This window comes from Leptinotarsa decemlineata, unplaced genomic scaffold (assembly GCF_025532065.1).
Source record: "Leptinotarsa decemlineata unplaced genomic scaffold, Ldec_3_MD MMD2_tig00026361_RagTag_RagTag, whole genome shotgun sequence".
Taxonomy (NCBI): domain Eukaryota; kingdom Metazoa; phylum Arthropoda; class Insecta; order Coleoptera; family Chrysomelidae; genus Leptinotarsa; species Leptinotarsa decemlineata.
The window spans coordinates 7,498,947-7,516,456 of NW_027412704.1; the positions used below are offsets into that span (position 1 = coordinate 7,498,947).

Genomic DNA, 17,510 nt, shown 5'->3' on the forward strand with positions numbered 1-17,510 from the left:
AATTATGATTTCTCACGTCAAAAAAACCCCGGGTACCGAATTTCGTGCTAATAACTTATTTTTTGCAAGAGTTATTTTCAAAAAGCCAACGAAAAAGTTCAATTTGAACACCCCGTATCTCCGAAACGAAGCATTCTCGGACACACGTTCATATAGACTTTTTTTATCAAATTGTCTCAGGAATACGTCACCTGAAAAATTTTAACGTACTTATGTTACACCCTGTATACAAAAGGAGTTAGTATGTTGAATATACATGGTGGCATTATCTTTTTACATTTCCCTCACATCTTTCATGTCACACTATTTTGTTATCACTGAGATTTAGGTACCTTTAATACTATCATAAAAATTCAATTTCAATATTAAAGAATTCATTGATCACATAACAAACTTTTGTTTTTGATTAACAATAGTTCACTCTATAAGGAGCTCTAATATAGTCTTTGCCCTATTCTAGGTTCAGTTACATACTTCTCTCTGTTTCTCTGAAGTGATGATAGATTGGGTTAGGTCCAAAGTGAGTGGGTTTTTTCGCCCCTCCCTTTGTGTACCACCGCAACCCGCAAGAGTTTATTGTGGCTCACACCTATTCACACTCGACCAAATGAACCTGTTCGTCTGAAAGTTTTGGGAATTTGAAAGTTATGTTATGCTTGAAGAAGCTATTGTATAGCGAAACACGTGTCGCAGTTTTTGTAAAACCCTTATAGTGAAAATCATAAAATAAAGTCTATAAACTCTAGTTTATTAAATTAAGTGTTGGAAATGGCCTCCTTCGGCTTCAATACAACCGTCTAGCCGCCGCATCATTGAATTTCGCACTCTTCTGAAAATAATAATCAAAAGTTGCCTTGAAAAACGATTGCAGCATTTCATAAACAACTTGACAGTTGTTGTCAACTTTATAAGCTTTCAATTCATAATTGTTATAAAAAGTGTGTTTAGTGGTTATTTTTCGAACCATTTTTGTAAAACATTAATTAACACCCTGTATATCCTGAGAATCTAAACTGATTTATACCCCTGAATCATTTTATATGAGGCATATTTGTCATATTTTATGAAGAAGTAGATTTCATTCATTTCAAATTATTATTATATAATTTCTTAAGGCTAAAATTCATAAGAATTAAGTGTAGAAGCAGATTCCTACATTCTTTAAATAATCATTCAATTAATCATATTTTTGTACATTCCTTTCTATTATTCCGGTAGATGTTATGATTTAATCAGATGTCTGAAGAGACTAAAATTGAAACAGCTCATCTTTGATTTATAGAGCGCAGAAGCCTTGGCGATAAATGGAGCTATATAAAGTACAAATGAACTGAATTGAATATATTCCAGACATATAAGCTCATAAATTGTTTTGTTGAGCCTCAAACAATGAAGAAATTATATGTAATATCCTATTTTGTGTTATTACACCTAAAAACTGTTAATTATGAATGGGTCGACCAGTTACCCAATGAAAATGAATAACACTATTCATGAAAATATTTATAGAAGTTTCATAAAAATCATAAAAATTTGTGAAACTACCGAAAAACATATCTAGTATATGATATGTTTTTAATAGAATATATCCTTGAAACACTGAAACACTATTTGTTCTCACAATGGAAATATAACGATTTTCGAAAATGTATTCAAACGAATCATAACATTGAAGTCAATTCCGCTATTTATGTTCCAAATATAATAAATAAATCTTAGTATCTTACCTTAATCCATCTCCAAAAACAAGTCAGCACGCTTCACAACAGTTTAGAATGATAATATAATATTCTTCCATTCGAAATAACTCACAAAATCTAACAACATATTCTCCGTGATCATGTTACATCGGCCATCTTAAACACGCATATTGCGCATGCTCGAGCTTTCAAAGCTTTCTAACAGCTGCAGTCATAGATGCTGACCCAAGCCAACTCTCACTTTGTGGAGGGTTGGAGGAATAAAAGAGATAGCGGCCATGTAGATCTATTCACAAAGTTGGCAGTTTTTTGATGGCAGGGTAACTACTAAATGTTGTGGCGGTTTGTGTGGAATCTACTGTACTATGACGTTTTTAAAGAATAATTTTACGTAGAAAATGTTCATGGTAATATCAATATCAATAGGAAATGAAAAATTTATGAAATAATTAATTGCAAAGATAATAATAATCATCATTTTCTCTGAGGCCTAAAGATTCATTCGTTTAGGCTGATTTCAATATTAGCTCACTTCAATTATTTTTTCTTCCATGCCATGCTATTTTCTCTACTTGAATAAAGGTGGCTTGGAAAGATGGAATATTTATTATATTAGTATCTGAAATATAGATTAATTCTGTGGAATATTTTGAATAACTTTTATATTTTGAAAAGAAATCGTTCAGGATATTTATTCATGGCATGAAATTTTCTGGAATGAGTTCATTATTCATTTTAATTCATTGTTAATAATTCAATATACTGGGTGAACATCCTTCAAATTATGATGCCGTCACCGGTCTAGAAGTTATACTTTACTGTAAATGTTACAGAATAATACATGATGAATCGTCGTGATGAAAATGTTCTACCTAAATGAAGTTTATCGTCGTTATTTAACTATTGGATACACTACCAAAACCGATGGATAGAAAATTCACAGTGGATGTATTGATAATTACCCTTCCCGAGTACTTTTCTTCCATTTAGTGGCATAGCGGGCATTATGTTCTACATTTCGTTGTCTGATTCGGTCTTTTAGGTCACATATATTGCCAGCTATATTGGTATAAACTTGATATTTGGCTAACGGGTTAAAATCAGGTGATCCAGCGGGATATATTATTCTTTCATTCCTATCAATCGGTTTGTTATTCGATTCATATAGCTTTTCAAAATTGTTCAAAATATATCAACATTTCTCATTTTTGCAACCAGTTATTCAAAGCGTTTCTATTTATTACTACTTACGAAAAAATCATTCATTTTGTTACAAATTTCGAACAACCAGAACAACTGAACATATACATCAACTAAAAATATAGGCAGTATCATTCGTTTTTCAGATTTTTGAGTATCACTACATAGTATAAAATAAAACCGCTTCCCGCTGTCTTTCCGTATGTATACGTAGATCTTTAAAATTACGCAACTAATATTGGTGCGAATTTTTTAGTAGATATAGTGATTCAAGAGAAAGGATATATGTGCATAATATTGTAGAGAAACAACTACAATTTTGGAAGTTTCTAATTTGAAGTTGTAAATAAACTCCTACAAACAAAAAATATACTACAGTATTGTATACCTTAAAAAGGTCTACAAAAAGTTCGCGATGGTATATGTTCATCTCGTAGGGATAACACACAATAACCATTTTAATCCTTGAGAAATAATGCCTTAATTACGAAGCGATTTCAAGCAATGCAGCATCGATACTTATCCAATTAAACACCCTTAATACATCGTGCCTTTTACAGCATTTAATTCAAATGGATAATTCCGAAGATATTACAGATTTGAAATGCAGGGACATAGTGGTTGCGGCGGTACCGGTTGGGGGGCAAGCGTTGCATGTCTAAAAATAGCGCGTCAAAGACCGCTCTTTGCCCAATAGCACTTTGGCAGGGATCGCACGCGTTTATGTATATTTAGTATTAGCATTGCACCCATGCGTAGCCGAGGCGAGTCGCTAGTGAAATTATATAATTTATTTTCTGATACCTCATCTATGGAAGACGGCAAAGTGACCATCGGTATAATGAAGATAGTTTACAACGAAAAACATTCACAAATTCCATAATTTCGTCAAAAAAAAATATTGAAAAATATTGCCCTACAAATTTTGAAAAAGTATTATACAAAACACCTCACTTTCCGAATTTTCTCTTCGCTCTTTTTCAAACGGTCACGCATCATTAACTGTCATTCACTATTTACAAAATCGACAGTTTTTCAGAAAAAATAAAAAATTGCATTTTTGACCAAATTTCGAAAAAAGACATTTTCATCGAGTTTTCTGGAAATTTAAACCTTTCACAATCTGAAAAAATTAAAGTTGTAATGGAACTTTTAAAAAAAGACAGCCCGATGAGTTACAGTCTAAATTCAAAGTATTTTTTTCAAAGGAAATCCGATATTCATCAGTAGCATGTCGTATTTGACAATTTCCCATTTGAAAAAATATATACGTAATCTAAAATTGCCCCGTCTTCAGTACTGAAAAAATTGAATATAAATTGTAGTTTCTCTTCCTTCGATTCCTTTTATTCTCAAACTTTCTTATCATGACAAACAACATCCATATTATGTTCATCTTGAATTTTTATTCTGTTAAAATTTAATTATTTGTACCTCCTATCATTTAAAGTAAGTAATATAGTAGAAAATATAAATCGTTCCTATATGTTGCAAAAAATTTCAGTTTTTTGTTTTTTTATTACTGTGACAAAAACAATAGCGAAGTTGAAGTAAAATAGTTTCGTGAAAATTTGTTAAAAAAAATCCCACGTTCCTATTAAGTAAAATCGAGATATACCGTGTTTTTAGCCTCAGTTTGAATTTTGTAAAGTTTGACAAATCAGTCTATGTAACATATGTGGATAGATGAAGCCACGTTTCCTTCAAATGCAACTGAGTTACCAAAATCATTGATCGGTATTCAAAGAAAATATTGGTTTTGTAACTGAATGTTCAATGTTCAAACTTAAAATGTTTTTCGCGACTAGTGAACTAATTGAGTCAATCTGTTTTTCAAATAAAAGTATTACCTTTTCGAATAGAGCACAAAAACTAGGTCAAGAAAAAGAGAGTGTTCATTTGCCATCCTATATGTTGCCGATTTTAATGGTGTCACTGAATATTATAGAAATTTATTATAAAAATGTATTCTCATGTTCTTTTTAGATAAAAGCTGAAAGCAAAAACCAAAATGTATTGATTAGAGACAAGAGTCTCTAGATATAATGCAATAAAAAAAGAGTATCAGAGAATATGAAATGCTATCCACAAGACTAACATTTCATTAATGCATTGAAACGGATTCGGCTGAATACATTTCAAAATTATGAAATATAGAAAAAACACTTATTTTCCTATATATATGTAACTCTCCTCGATACAGTTGTTATTATTCCAATCATATGAAATTATAAATAATACAGAAATAATTGTAAACGACGGATGTACGACTATTGTGTATAATAGTAATAATATAATTTCTGCAATGATAATCATTAATTATGTTTCTCCATGTAGGAGAAACAGTAGAAAAAATAATTCTGGAAAACAATTGTGATTAAACAGTTAGTTTTATAATTTGAAAACCTGCCTTGAAATCTGAAATTTGGATATTTTTGTAGTAACAGAATCCTCACATTCACAAACTTTCCCTCCTGATACATATGGAAAAAAATTCTTCAATACCCAGGGAATCGTCACATTGCTCAACCAGAGCTGATGGAATAGTCTTCAATTAAAGTATTGAAAAGCAAGAAATAGAGCCATGTAACAATACATATGAAATTTACAACCATTATCCTTCTCCAACAAAAGTACTTTCGAAAATAAAAAATTGTAACACTGGCACACCCATGACAGTTCTTGAAATTTTACTAAAAATATTAGCACCTACAGTATGTACAGGGTGGGTCAACAAGATTCCCTCAGTCCATTGCTATCAGAGAAAACAATTTTTCGAATTTCTCAATTTTTTTTCGCAGTCATATCGATAAATACCATCTTCCAAAATTATTTTCTTCCATACTGGGTCATTCAGTTTTATTGTTTTTAATGGAACATCCAGTATATAAATATGTCATTCGATTCCATGTTGCATTGCCAAGTTAATCCAGAAAAACCTATTTTGAAAAGAAAATATTTTTTTATTTCACCACCCGCATGTCTACAGCAATTGACTGGATTTTTTTAGGAGTAGTTAATCAACATCACTTTGATAATTTCAGGAATCTCAACTTTCGGAAACAATATATAGGGCGCTCGGTAAAACCGGTCATGTTTCATTCAATTTCAAACAGACATAATTCAAGTTTTTCAAATAGAACACCCTGTATTTTTTCATTTGTATGAATTCAACATTTTACTACATTTTTTATCAGGAGTATACTATACGAAAAACAGATACTTTACGAATTATACCCAGTTTCCCATTTCCTGCAACACATAATGTCAGTCTTTTTTTGAACGAATTCTCTACACGTTCCAGCATATCCTTTGGGATTTCCCTGAAAGCTCTAGTGATTCATCGTTTCATGTCTTCTATAGATGTGGGAAAAGTTTGGTAGACAATCCATTTGATATACCCCCACAAAAAATCCATTTTGGTCAGGTCAGGTGATTTGGGTGGCCACACCATTGGCCCACTCCTACCTATCAATTTTTATCGAAATGATCGTTGAGGTATTCCCGTACCTCAGTTTTAAAATGTGGTGGTGCACCGTTTTGTTGCAGCCACATTCCAAGTCTTGTTCCATATGGAACTCCGTCCAATAAATTCGAAAAGTCATGCCGAAAAAATCTCACATATTTTATTCCAGTGAGATCCCCATCCAAAAAATACGGACCGCAAACTCTTTTTCCGAGAATTCCACCCCAAACATTCAGTGACCAACGCTGTTGATGGTTCAGACAACGAATAAAATGGGGGTTTTCCGTTGCATAATAATGCATTTTATGCCGACTCACAGTTCCATTTTTATAAAAAGTCGCTTCATGAGAAATTAACACGAAATCAAAAAAAATCTTTTTCATGATTAACTTTTTCTGAACCCCATCGGAAAAATTGAACACGTTTTTTAAAATCTATTCCTCTTAACTCTTGCACCAATTGCATGTGGTAAAGATGAAATTTGCTTGCTCGTATCATTCGAGACACGGTGGTTTGAGAAAATTCTAATTCCCTGCTCAGGTCTCAGGTGCTGACATGGGGATTTTCACAAAGGTGAAGAGCAATTTGAAATGTATTTTCTTCATTTCTCACAGGGCACAGGACAGATTTATTACGTCATGATTCTAATAATTAATATCTATATTCTAATTCACACTACGAATATTGAACAAATCGATCAAATATTCGTAGGGGAAAGTAGTTATTACAAATAGAAAAAACCTAGAGATATTTTCGTAGAGTTTTGTGAGATTTTATGAGCTGAAAAAGAAACCTTAACCGCATGATCTGTCTTTCAAAATATCAAAAATTATTCATCTGCAAAATCCAATTATCTTTCTCAAGTACGGCTTTTTTCTGAATTCAAGATAATGGCGAGCAAAGGAGCTTTATACTTACCTGTATCTTTGAACATCTATTAACTTTTGTATTTACGTGTTATCGGAAGGTACAAAGTATCAACAATAGATACAATTCATAAGCTCTGAAGAAAATTTGTCAGGATTATCCATCATAAACTTGTTCGGCTGCAATGTTGACTGTCAAAATATTTCACAAATTTGCCCTCCCTCTTTGAAGCTCAGCGGGGTACGGAAGGGTTGAGGGAATTCGTTTACATAAACGGATTTTCAGATATTTACAATTTATTTCTGGAATATACACAAATATATTTCTCTAGGCTATAGTAATAAATATATAAATAAATCTAGTGACTTTCCTTAATTAATTTCTTATAATACCTAGGTCTCAGATTCGTATCACTGACAAAGAAAAAATTTATATCGATTTTTGTGACTTCCGAGTTGATCTATTGTTTTATTTGAACAATGAGTTCAGTAAAATTATTACTGGAACTTGTTGTGCTAGATGAATTATTTCTGTTATCGTCAAGTTCAAAATTTTTGAAACTAATTCTCATGTGAAAGAATCACTTTTGTGGAGTGTCGAAGAAATATGATTTTTGAAATATATTTAATAATCACAGCAGTAAGCTGTGAGTTGGTTTGCTGAATTGTGAATTTTTGTTAATCAGGTGCAAATATATTTCATCGTTCACCTATATTTTTGGAAAAATTCAGGACCCCGCACTATTTTTATAACGATTTTTTTTGAGTCACTCCTTCTTGTCTCATGAATGGCAGGTGGCAAGAAATACGTTAAAATAAGTTCTCTGCCGAAAAAATCTTTGTTATCATAATTTTTATGAAATAGTAGAATATGCGCACGAATATAAGAGTATCGAATCTTTTTTATGTTTATTATTTCAATATCGTTATGACATTCATCGATTTCTTTCCATTCGTTCTAGTTTATAACGTAATCATACAAATTGGTTACATGAATTCAATAAATCTGTTTCTTGGTGTTGGGTGTATTTATGGGTTTGCCCGTGCTGGATAAAAAATTGAATTTCACATGCCTAATATTGAAAACATGATAATGTTTCACTTTTGAACTTGTTTAAGATGACATGAGAGAAATTGATCCTTATAAACTAGTTCCAATGTTTTTAGCTTGAATTCTCTCAAAATTGATATTTATTCATTTAACATTACAGAATATCAATTTGAACACAATTCAAGACTACCTACTCTTCAAATAAACTCTCATGTCTGCCCAAATAAACTCAATCATTTTTTGAACAATGATTTTCGGAAATGAACCAACTTTTATTCCTTCTGAAAAAACCTCAATGGGTGAAGTGACCAGATTATTATGTATGAAATATTTTTGAGGCCAATGTGAAATCCGGATACCTACGTATACGTATACTATACTGTATAGCATTTTGATGCCCGTAACATATGTCGCAGTTTTTTAAACTTTTAAGTGTGTTTTTTGGATACGTTACTATCAGGATGTTACATTGATCTCACAAATATTTTACATATAGTAATCTGGCGTCACAATACTGTACAGTATGATGACGCTCGAATATGCTATCGTATAGCGAAACACGTGTCGTAGTTTTGTGAACTTTTAAGTAGAAATCTCACATTACAGTGTGTTTTATGGATACGTTCGTATCAGGATTTCATATTAGCCTCAAAAATATCTCATACATAGTAATCCGTCGTCACAATACAGTACAGTATATGCTATTGTATAGCGAAACACGTGTCGTGGTTTTGTAAACTTTTAAGTATAAATCTTATATTACAGTGTGTTTTTTGGACACGTTTGTATCAGCATTTTACATTGACCTTAAAAATATTTTACATATAGTGATCAAGCGTCACAACACTGTACAGTATTGTGACACCCGAATTTGCTATCGTATAGCGATGAATCTGATTTTTGAATACGTCAGTTTCAGAATTTGATATTGACCTCAAAAGTATTTTACACAAAGTAACCTGGCGTCACAATACTGTACAGTAATGTGACGTCCGAATGTGCTATCGTATAGCGAAACACGTGTCGTGATTTTGTAAACTTTCAAGTGGAAATCTCACATCAAAGTGTGTTTTCTGAATACGTTAGTAACATGATTCGACATTGACTTCAAAAATATTTTACACATAGTAATCTGGCGTCACAATACTGTACAGTATTGCTAACGTACAGCGATGAGTCTGTTTTTTGAATACGTCAGTATTAGGATTTGACATTGACATTGAAAATATTCTCAACACATAGTAGTCTGGCGTCACAATACTGTACAGTATTGTGACGCCAGAATGTGCTATCGTATAGCGAAACACGTATCGTGATTTTGTGAACTTTTAATTGAAAATCTCACATCAAAGTGTGTTTTCTGAATACGTTAGTACCATGATTCGACATTGACTTCAAAAATATTTTACACATAGTAATCCGAACATGCTATCGTATAGCGATGAGTCTGCTTTTTGAATATATAGTAGTCTGGCATCACAATACTGTACAGTATTGTGACGTCCGAATATACTTTCGTATAGCGAAACACGTGTCGTAGTGAAAATCTCAACAGAACAACATTTCAACGTCTCGTTTAGTCTAACCATCTTCAAACCATCAACAGTGTCAATAGATTCAAACCGTTAACCATAAAAATAGTGCGAGGCCCAGTTCAAGTTCCAGATTTTCTGCTCACAAGCTTTTTTGGAAAGCCAATCAGCAAACTCAAATAAATCACACCGGTGAACTAATCATACAAGTATTCTGTAAAATACTATCACTGACTCAACTACCAAAATAATTTTTAATATCTTTCTTGCGAGTGGGACGAAAAACCATAATGAATTTTGTATTCAGAAATACGCTGATATGAATTAGACTTCCACTGTATGAAAAATATCAACAGACTCGAAATTTGAGGGAAAAATAGATCCATTCCCATTTTGAGTCCGAATAAATTGCTTTCTTTACAAACTGACGTTCTCGTAATTTCACATTTCATATGTATGGATCATTTCTATTAGTTTTTCCCTCATATTATAGATCTGTTAACACTTTTTCATACAGTGAAAGCCTGAAACTTCAACATTACCCAATAAATACCTTTAACCAAATTCAAACAAACATAGAACCATAATTTACACTTTTACCTCAGTCTTCTCTCCATACTTCTTAACTAAGGATTATTCACAATTTTGATATATGCTCTAGAAGACCAGAAACTCTCTTCTTACGGCGATAATGGAGGCCCTGGAAGATTTTTCAAGGCCGTCAAAGGCATGGCCAATTCGTTTTCATAACAGTTCCTGTCGTTATCCACTGTTGAAGTCTCCGGGCGTTTTTCCGCATTTCCCTGTCCTCCATTGGGATAGAAGGCTTTGGAAAATCTAGAAGACGCACAGAACAAGTTCTGGTTCATGTTAATGTCCTCGATTGGTTGAAATTCCGTCGAGTGTAGACCGAATTTGCCGTCCTTTTTGGCTTTCATTCGGCGGTTCTGAAACCAAATCTTAATTTGCCGCTCTGACAAGCACAATGTATGAGCTATTTCTATTCTTCTCTTCCGTGTTAGGTATTTGTTGTAATGGAATTCCTTTTCCAGTTCCAAAGTTTGGAAACGGGTGTACGTTTGACGGGTGCGTTTGCTTCCTTTTGATCCAGATTCGGCTGAAAAAAAGATTGGGCTTCAGAAAAATGGAAATATAATGGACATCAGTAAAACAATATACTTTCACGGCAGAAGATTAAGTCAAATCGAATAAAATCCTTCGTTCTGACAATTTTATAAGTAACTAGTTGTTGTCCGCGGCTTCGCCAGCGTAGAATTTGGTTTGTCCCATTAGGTTTAGTGACAGACCATTTTAAACAAATAGTTACAATTTTTTTTCATTAACTTCAGGTTTGCAACTTCAAAACTCGAAATTCAATACAATGTTTGTACTCTTATTGTTCCCCCTTTGGGGTGTAAATCCCTGATTTCCTTTCTGGATAATTATTTACGCCATACAAAGAACCTACCTGCATATTTCAAGGTTCTAGGTTCAGTAGCTTCGGCTGTACGTTAATATTAGAGCGGGCAACACCTAGTCATTTATATTTCCACTTTGAAAATACCGTAAATAGAGAAATATGCTAACTGCACTAAGTACTGAATAACTTTCGGAATCGAATTATGTTACCTATAAAGAAATTCGCAAAACTAAAACAACCGTCAACGACATCTGCCATCACGTGTCTGTCCGCGTTTGGGTCGCGTTTTCGGCGATGACGCTTCATTACTTACCGCGCCCCTCTACCCCTGCGCATCGACTACCGTCGTCTTACAGTAGATGCGACACGTAATGGATAACTGCGTTGTGTTAAGTTAATCTAATCGTGATAACTGTCAAACAATTCGCACGAATTACCTAGTGAAAAAAGGCAAAATTTATCTATACCAAATAGTTAAAACGATAATAATATCAATTTTATAAGAATTCGACAAATATTCTGAAATGTGCATTATGAAAAAAGTTTACAATTTAATTGTATTTATGACTGTCAGGCTTAACAACCTGCAGACCACGGTCAAAAATTCTTCAAAACGGTTTTGACATAATTACTCGATCTCGAAAATATGATGACCGTTTGGTTTGCTACGAACGGAATTGGTTTCATTCATAAACCAACCAGAATTTGAATTTCGTCACATTAGTTGCCAATTCGGTTGCTTCAAACCAAACTGTAGACGGTCCTAAAACACATTAATTTGACTCGATTTCAAAATTACTTCACTTCGAAAAAACCCCCAGCGGGGCAGGCACAAAGTATGTGCTCTGCTGTTTCATAATTTTTCGAACAGAGGCGACACACACTGTCTTTCGGCAGTCCGAGTCTCTGCATATGATTCAAATGACGTGACCTGTAAGAAGGCCTGTTAGCCATCGTAGTTCATCCCTACTGTAGTCCAACAACTGTTTGGTATCAAAGATTCGAAGGGTGAATAAATGCCTTGGAGCGAGCCAATCCTAGAAGATTCTGAAAGAAGTACATAAATCTGTTTGGCAAAGCCTGAAGCAATGACAGGTTCTGGTCCTACACAGGTTAATATCTCTGTCCTGGGTCTGCAACTGAAAGCACCGGCCCCAGAACCGAAGTGTTTTGATCCATCTGTGAACCAACAACTATCTGCCCTTAATTTCCCGGAGGATCCAGTTCTCTCTACTCGGAAACAGTACTTTATAAGGCAGTTTGTAGTTGACAGTTGGAGGCATAACGTCAGAGGTCCTTGTCAGAATGCTGGTACTTCTAGTGTTAACCAACAGACTGTTGCATTCTGCATTAAATTGATTTGTGCAATTGGCAATGTGCACAAGTCTATATGCAGCCTCTGTCTCCAGAAAAATGTGGATAGGAGGTAGATCTAGAAGGAAACATACTGTTATGCAAATTTAAAATTTTCTGTTATCGGAAATTATAACTGATAACAATAATATAAGAGGCTTTCCATCAAGTTATATATTTTAGGGGGTTTTGAAATGAAACTGTTTGTACACTCAGAGTTCTGAGTGTTATTCAAAATACACTCCATTGTGAGATTTTCCCTGAACAGTTTTACACGTATTTCAAATGTTATTTGGGATTGTATTTGCTAACAGCACTATTGCCTTAATATAACATCTGGAGATAAGAAACAAATGTCGTTGAAGATTAATTATGAATATTTCTACTTTTATTAGTTCACATTATGAATTACCATCATGAATATCTTGAGTTGTTTTTCGAAAAAATATGTCACTATTCTGCTAACCAATTAATTTCTTCAATAATAATCATAAACAGAATTTTATTCTTCCAGATTTTTATTTTTTTATGTCGGTACCATCGTCTCCAATATATGTAACAGTTTCAGTTGATGTTCAGGTTGTTGGTGAGAGGCGATTTTCTGCTATCGAAAAAATGAAACAATGAATTTGCATAAAATTTTGTGTGAAAAATTCAAATGAAGGCTTAAAAATACTTGAAATGTTGACATTGGCATACGGTAATTGTACTCTGAAGCATATCAAAAACCGATGAAAATATCGGCATATCGGTTGGCTCATGCCATGCAAATTTTTCAGAAATTTTGCGTTTGAAAAGTTCAGTAGCAAAGGTGGTTTCAAAACTGCTGAATTTTGACCAAGATTCCTTCGCATGAGCATCGCTCATGACGTTAACAGCGATCCAGCGATCTGCCCAAAAACAACACTGTAATAATGCATCAGCCTCCGTATTCACCAGATTTGGTTCCCTGTTACTTTTTCCTGTTTCCAAGATTGAAGAAACCCATGAAAAGACGGATTATTGCTACGATTGAAGAGAAAAAAAACGTATCGCTGAAAAAGCTCAAGGACATACCAAAAACTGCATATCAAAACTGCTTCGAGGATTGGAAGAAACGCTGGCGCGAAGTAGGAGAACTACTTCGGAGGGGACAAAATAGAAATCGATGAACAGATAAATATTTTTTGAATGAAATAAAATTCACTTTTGAGGATACCTCGTATAGTGTGGAATGTAATAAGTTCATTGCAACGTCTGAATTTGAATGACGCAAGAAGTACATATTCAATAACTTTATTGAAGGTGCTCGAGTTAAGAATTATTACATTCGTTCAATAATAAAGTACCTAGATTTGGAAGATATAATAATAATAATGCATTATTACTCAAAGGTGCTGTCAAAATGCTAAGCAATATTTTTTCTAGATAATGTGTGGCTCTCTCTCCTATGCCTTCGTAGGCCGTAAGTCTGTGGAAGTCAAATCAGGCAATCTTGCAGGCAACTTGATAGATAGATAGACATTTATTGATCATACACCAATTTACATTGTATTGATAAGTCAAAACAGAACAATGTTAAAATAATAAAACACTTTAAAAACATCTTCAATTCTGAATTGGTTTCTTTGACGGGTTGGATAGTGGTGGACACCCGCATTTTGAATAAAATGGTTTTTATGAATGTAGGCAAATATTAATAATTTATACAAATAGATACTCGTGGATGTCAATATTCTCTTTTCTTTGAAAACATCTCTGCAAGATTCTCGAAAACTCAGGTGGAATATCAATCGTCTGATGTTTTTCTGTGCTATGAAGACTCTGCTTCTACCAGTAGCGGGATCATAAACTATAATATTATGACTAATGGAAGAATATACCAATGCATAGTAAACGCTCATGAAACCTTCTTCATTTGAACAGCTCTTTAAATTTTTCAACGCAAAGTAGTGCTTATTCAAGGTAGAACATAGTGACTCTATGCATTTGTCCCATTTGAGGTTTTCGTCGACGATTGTACCCAAAAACTTGGAGCTACTTCGAAATGTGGTTGATGAACTGTTTATATGAAAGTTTTCACCGAAATACACCCCTACGTAAGTTTCGAGTTTTGGTTTGAAATATATTTCAATGCTAGCCTATTATGAGTTGAGTCCTGTAGGAAATACATTCTTTCAATCAACCTATATCAATGATCAAAACAGGAGGAATACTAACCAGTTTAAATTGCAAAATATTTTACACTTTGTATTCAATGAAGCGGGTAATAATGTCGAAAGAATATATTTCCTTCATTATTGGGCCTCATCTCATAGCACAGTAAAAGAATAATATTTTCAAATCAAAACTTATGGAATCATTGAATAGGCAGGGGTTGATCTCACATCTGGCCTACAAGATCGCCCGAGTTCAATACAGTTGACTACCATATTTGGGGATATTTATAAACCATATTCTACAGACGTTATCATAACTTCGTCACTCAAACATGGGGTTTAGGTGTTAGCATTAGCATTTTTTATAAATTATGTTTCACTTCAAGATTATCACCCACAAATTGATAGATCAATATAAAAAAAAATATCGGTTTCAATTAGACAATTTATCAGTCACGATAAAAACAATTGTTTTTTGAATATTGTACCCATTTCAACGAAATATTTACATTTGGTAATAAAATTGTATGCGAAAATTCTGGAGTCACTTGAAATAACTCAATTTTTCCTGCTCTTTTAGGAAAATCACAGAACGTTGAAATATTCTGATGCACAGGGAGTTGTTTGGAATTGAATCATTTGTTATTTATTCCAAGTCCGATCCTGGATTTTAGTTTTTACTTATAGTTCGGCACTAGATTGAATGAAGAATATATGTGGTGGGTATGAATAAAATATATTGTGGTTCGTAGGATTAAAATAGATGTGAAAATTGAGCAAAAAATAATAAATCACACTATATCCTGGATTGAAAAAATCTGAAACCCATCACAGAACCTTGTGGCTGACGCTTAACTACCGTTAATGCATGAGCATTTCCCAAGGAAACACTCTGTATAAAAATGTATTATCTGTTAGTTGAAAAACATAATATAACTTACAATTTCCATGGGTACTTTTCATCCAAGGATAAAAATTCCCTTGAACCGCTGCCAAATTATCATCAACGGTCTTCTCTTCCAAACTGTCGTCTTTACCGAAACCAACCAACTCCTTTTCTTCACCATCAAATTCGCTGCTGTCTCTAGACCCTCTGAAGTCTCTCACGTAATTAGCTCCCTTTCGCAATTCTGTATATTCGTATGTGATTTTCTGGTCAACGGGCCTGCTCAGAAGGGCCCTCAGAGCCGGAGAATCATCTTTGACACTGCTGGGAGAATCGTTCAACGTTGAATTCGTGTCATTAGTGGATGATGTAGTTGCTAATGAGTCGGACTGTCTACAGCTGTCGTATTGGTTGAAAGAATTGTAGTTGTGGTTGGCAGGAGGTGGACTCATACTGGAATAGTCTGGATTTGGGTTGAATCTGCAGTTGCTGTACACAGGCTCTTGTTTTAGTTGATGTTGCGAGCCCATGTAGGGATAATTAAACAGTCCTTGATTGGGTTGTGTTTGGGCCGCAGCAGCATATCCCGGAACCCTTTGGTTTTCGTATGAAAATCCCCGGTTCTGTAACCATATTGATTCCAGTAATCACATGAAAAGTCTGTGGACGCACTCATTTCACTGTACTCACTCAATACCGCGTGCAATTGAAACTAAATCTGGCCTTCGGTCCAGAATGGATGTTAGACATTGTCAACTATGCCCTGGGAGGGGTGTCGACCCCCTGACGTTCGTCGCCTGCTCTTTTATTTCGCCAGCTGCCCTGTGAAATTCACCCACCCCCGACCATTCATGTCTTTTTCATATTTATTGGGGTATCGGTCGTATATTGCAGAATGTGAAAGTTTGGAATTTCGTTCGGCGATTGGTTTAGTGATTTTACCTTATGTCTCTATTTGCAGATTAATAAAAATAACTGTGTTTTTGGCTGGGGTGTTGTTATTACTTAAGATTAGTCGGATTTGGGTAATTGACTTTGGTATTGAATGAGTTTTTTTGTAGATTTGACACGAGGCACGCTTTCTATTCAATAATGTGAATGGGAGACTAATAAACTGTAATAAAGTTGAGATTGGTTCCTTCCATTAATAAATATCAATCAATACGATTATATCAAACATGCAATTATGAAAATTAAATTTTCATAATTGCATGCATAATTGCAACATATACTGTTGACATATAAAGACAATAATAACAGCATATAAAGAAAAACTATCACCGCTTTTTAAAGTTATGAAAGCAGAAGATGATCTTCGAAAAATTACATACCCAAAATATTATCATATTATTATACATACAAGTAATAATCAAAGCTTCTCCCAAACTAAACAATTTCAATATTGAATAGTTCAAGTCAGATTAGTTCCAGTTATCACTTCTGTCAGGCGTCCCGAGACGCATACGTTTTTTTAAATAATGTCACAAAATAATACTCAAAGTATAATAGTAAAATGTATAATTGTAATTTGATTCAAAGAAAAAATCCATAACTCAATAAAATAACACAATAAGAAGCGAAAGATTGGCAAAAAAACAGTTTTGATTTTTGACTGAGAGACCCTGTTGATTCATTTTCTTATTTATATATAGAAATTTGATACTGGTAATAAATGTAGATTTCAAATAAATTACAACTATACTAACATTATGTGTACATATGATAAAAATCAACAATCAAAAAACTCAAAATATTCTAATAGAAAACTTCACATATGTGGTATACAAACAATTCAAATAGTTTGAACAAACGTAAAGGAGCTTGAAAACAGAATTTTAATCATTGTATGAATAGTTCAAATGCAAAAAACAACAAAAATTTTTTTTTGGTTACTGTTA

At 33.6% G+C, this 17,510-nt stretch overlaps 1 protein-coding gene across 1 annotated transcript; it reads right to left on the reverse strand.

Annotated features, from left to right (window-relative positions):
* Positions 1-9,697: 9,697 nt before the first annotated feature.
* Ftz (fushi tarazu) lies at positions 9,698-16,271 on the reverse strand. Its single transcript, XM_023162691.2, has 2 exons — positions 15,668-16,271; positions 9,698-10,932 (listed from the first exon to the last, which is right to left on the reverse strand). Exons 1-2 carry the CDS (start codon positions 16,140-16,142, stop codon positions 10,496-10,498), a joined length of 912 nt encoding a protein of 303 aa, XP_023018459.2. The 5' UTR covers positions 16,143-16,271; the 3' UTR covers positions 9,698-10,495.
* Between the last annotated feature and the right edge of the window lie 1,239 nt (positions 16,272-17,510).